We start from the raw sequence: 756 nt of genomic DNA on the forward strand, positions 1-756 counted from the left end.
TAAATGGCCTAAGTAATAGAATTTAATCTCTTCCATTACAAGAGGAAATAGTATTGATTCAATGTAGAAGTTTGCTATAAGAGATAACTCTACCTAAAAATGAAAATCAGAATCATCTCAGCCTGAGGCCCATCTATTGGCAAAAGTAATCTGGAATTCTGTTTTCCCTATTATGTAACCATCCATGGTCAGTATGATTCTTAAGTGCAAACCATATCATTTGTAGGGACTCAAAGGTTCAAAGGGAGACATGGGGGACCAAGGTATGCCAGGTGAAAAAGGAGGAATTGGACTTCCTGGATTACCGGTATGTTTATATTTTTAAAGATGTATTCATATTAAGATAAATTAAATAATCAGAAAATAGTTGTATTATTAGCTGCAGTCTCATCTGATGGTTCATTTGATATTTTTATTATTAAATATTTGAGATGTTTTTGGTTAATTACTACAACTAAGGCTCTAGAAGAAATTTTAAAGCATCTAACCAAATGAATTATAAAATAAACCTTTATGCTTTCCTGAATTATTTTCACTAGAAGATAGTAAAATAAATAGAGTTGGTCATTAATGTAGGATGTAACTGATCATTTTAAATAAACAATAATAAAACCTAAAAAATACAAAATAATTAAAAAACAAATTACTCTGGAAGTGTTCTCCTTATGTTACAATATTATGGAATGGTGTTTTTATGGTTTCCCCCATAATCTTTACTGAGAATTTGGAGAGGGAAATGTAGAAAAATGTAGGGAA

General features: G+C 30.0%; 1 protein-coding gene across 1 annotated transcript in view; it reads left to right on the forward strand.

Moving 5' to 3' along the window:
* The window catches only part of COL25A1 (collagen type XXV alpha 1 chain), a 483,537-nt gene that overhangs the window by 455,355 nt on the left and 27,426 nt on the right, over positions 1–756 (forward strand). Inside the window, exon 27 of the mRNA XM_007452167.1 lies at positions 227–307. Coding sequence (XP_007452229.1) covers positions 227–307 — 81 coding nt within the window. The remainder of the gene's footprint in view (positions 1–226; positions 308–756) is intronic.

Source organism: Lipotes vexillifer, unplaced genomic scaffold, assembly GCF_000442215.2.
Source record: "Lipotes vexillifer unplaced genomic scaffold, Lipotes_vexillifer_v1.1 scaffold22, whole genome shotgun sequence".
Taxonomy (NCBI): Eukaryota; Metazoa; Chordata; class Mammalia; order Artiodactyla; family Lipotidae; genus Lipotes; species Lipotes vexillifer.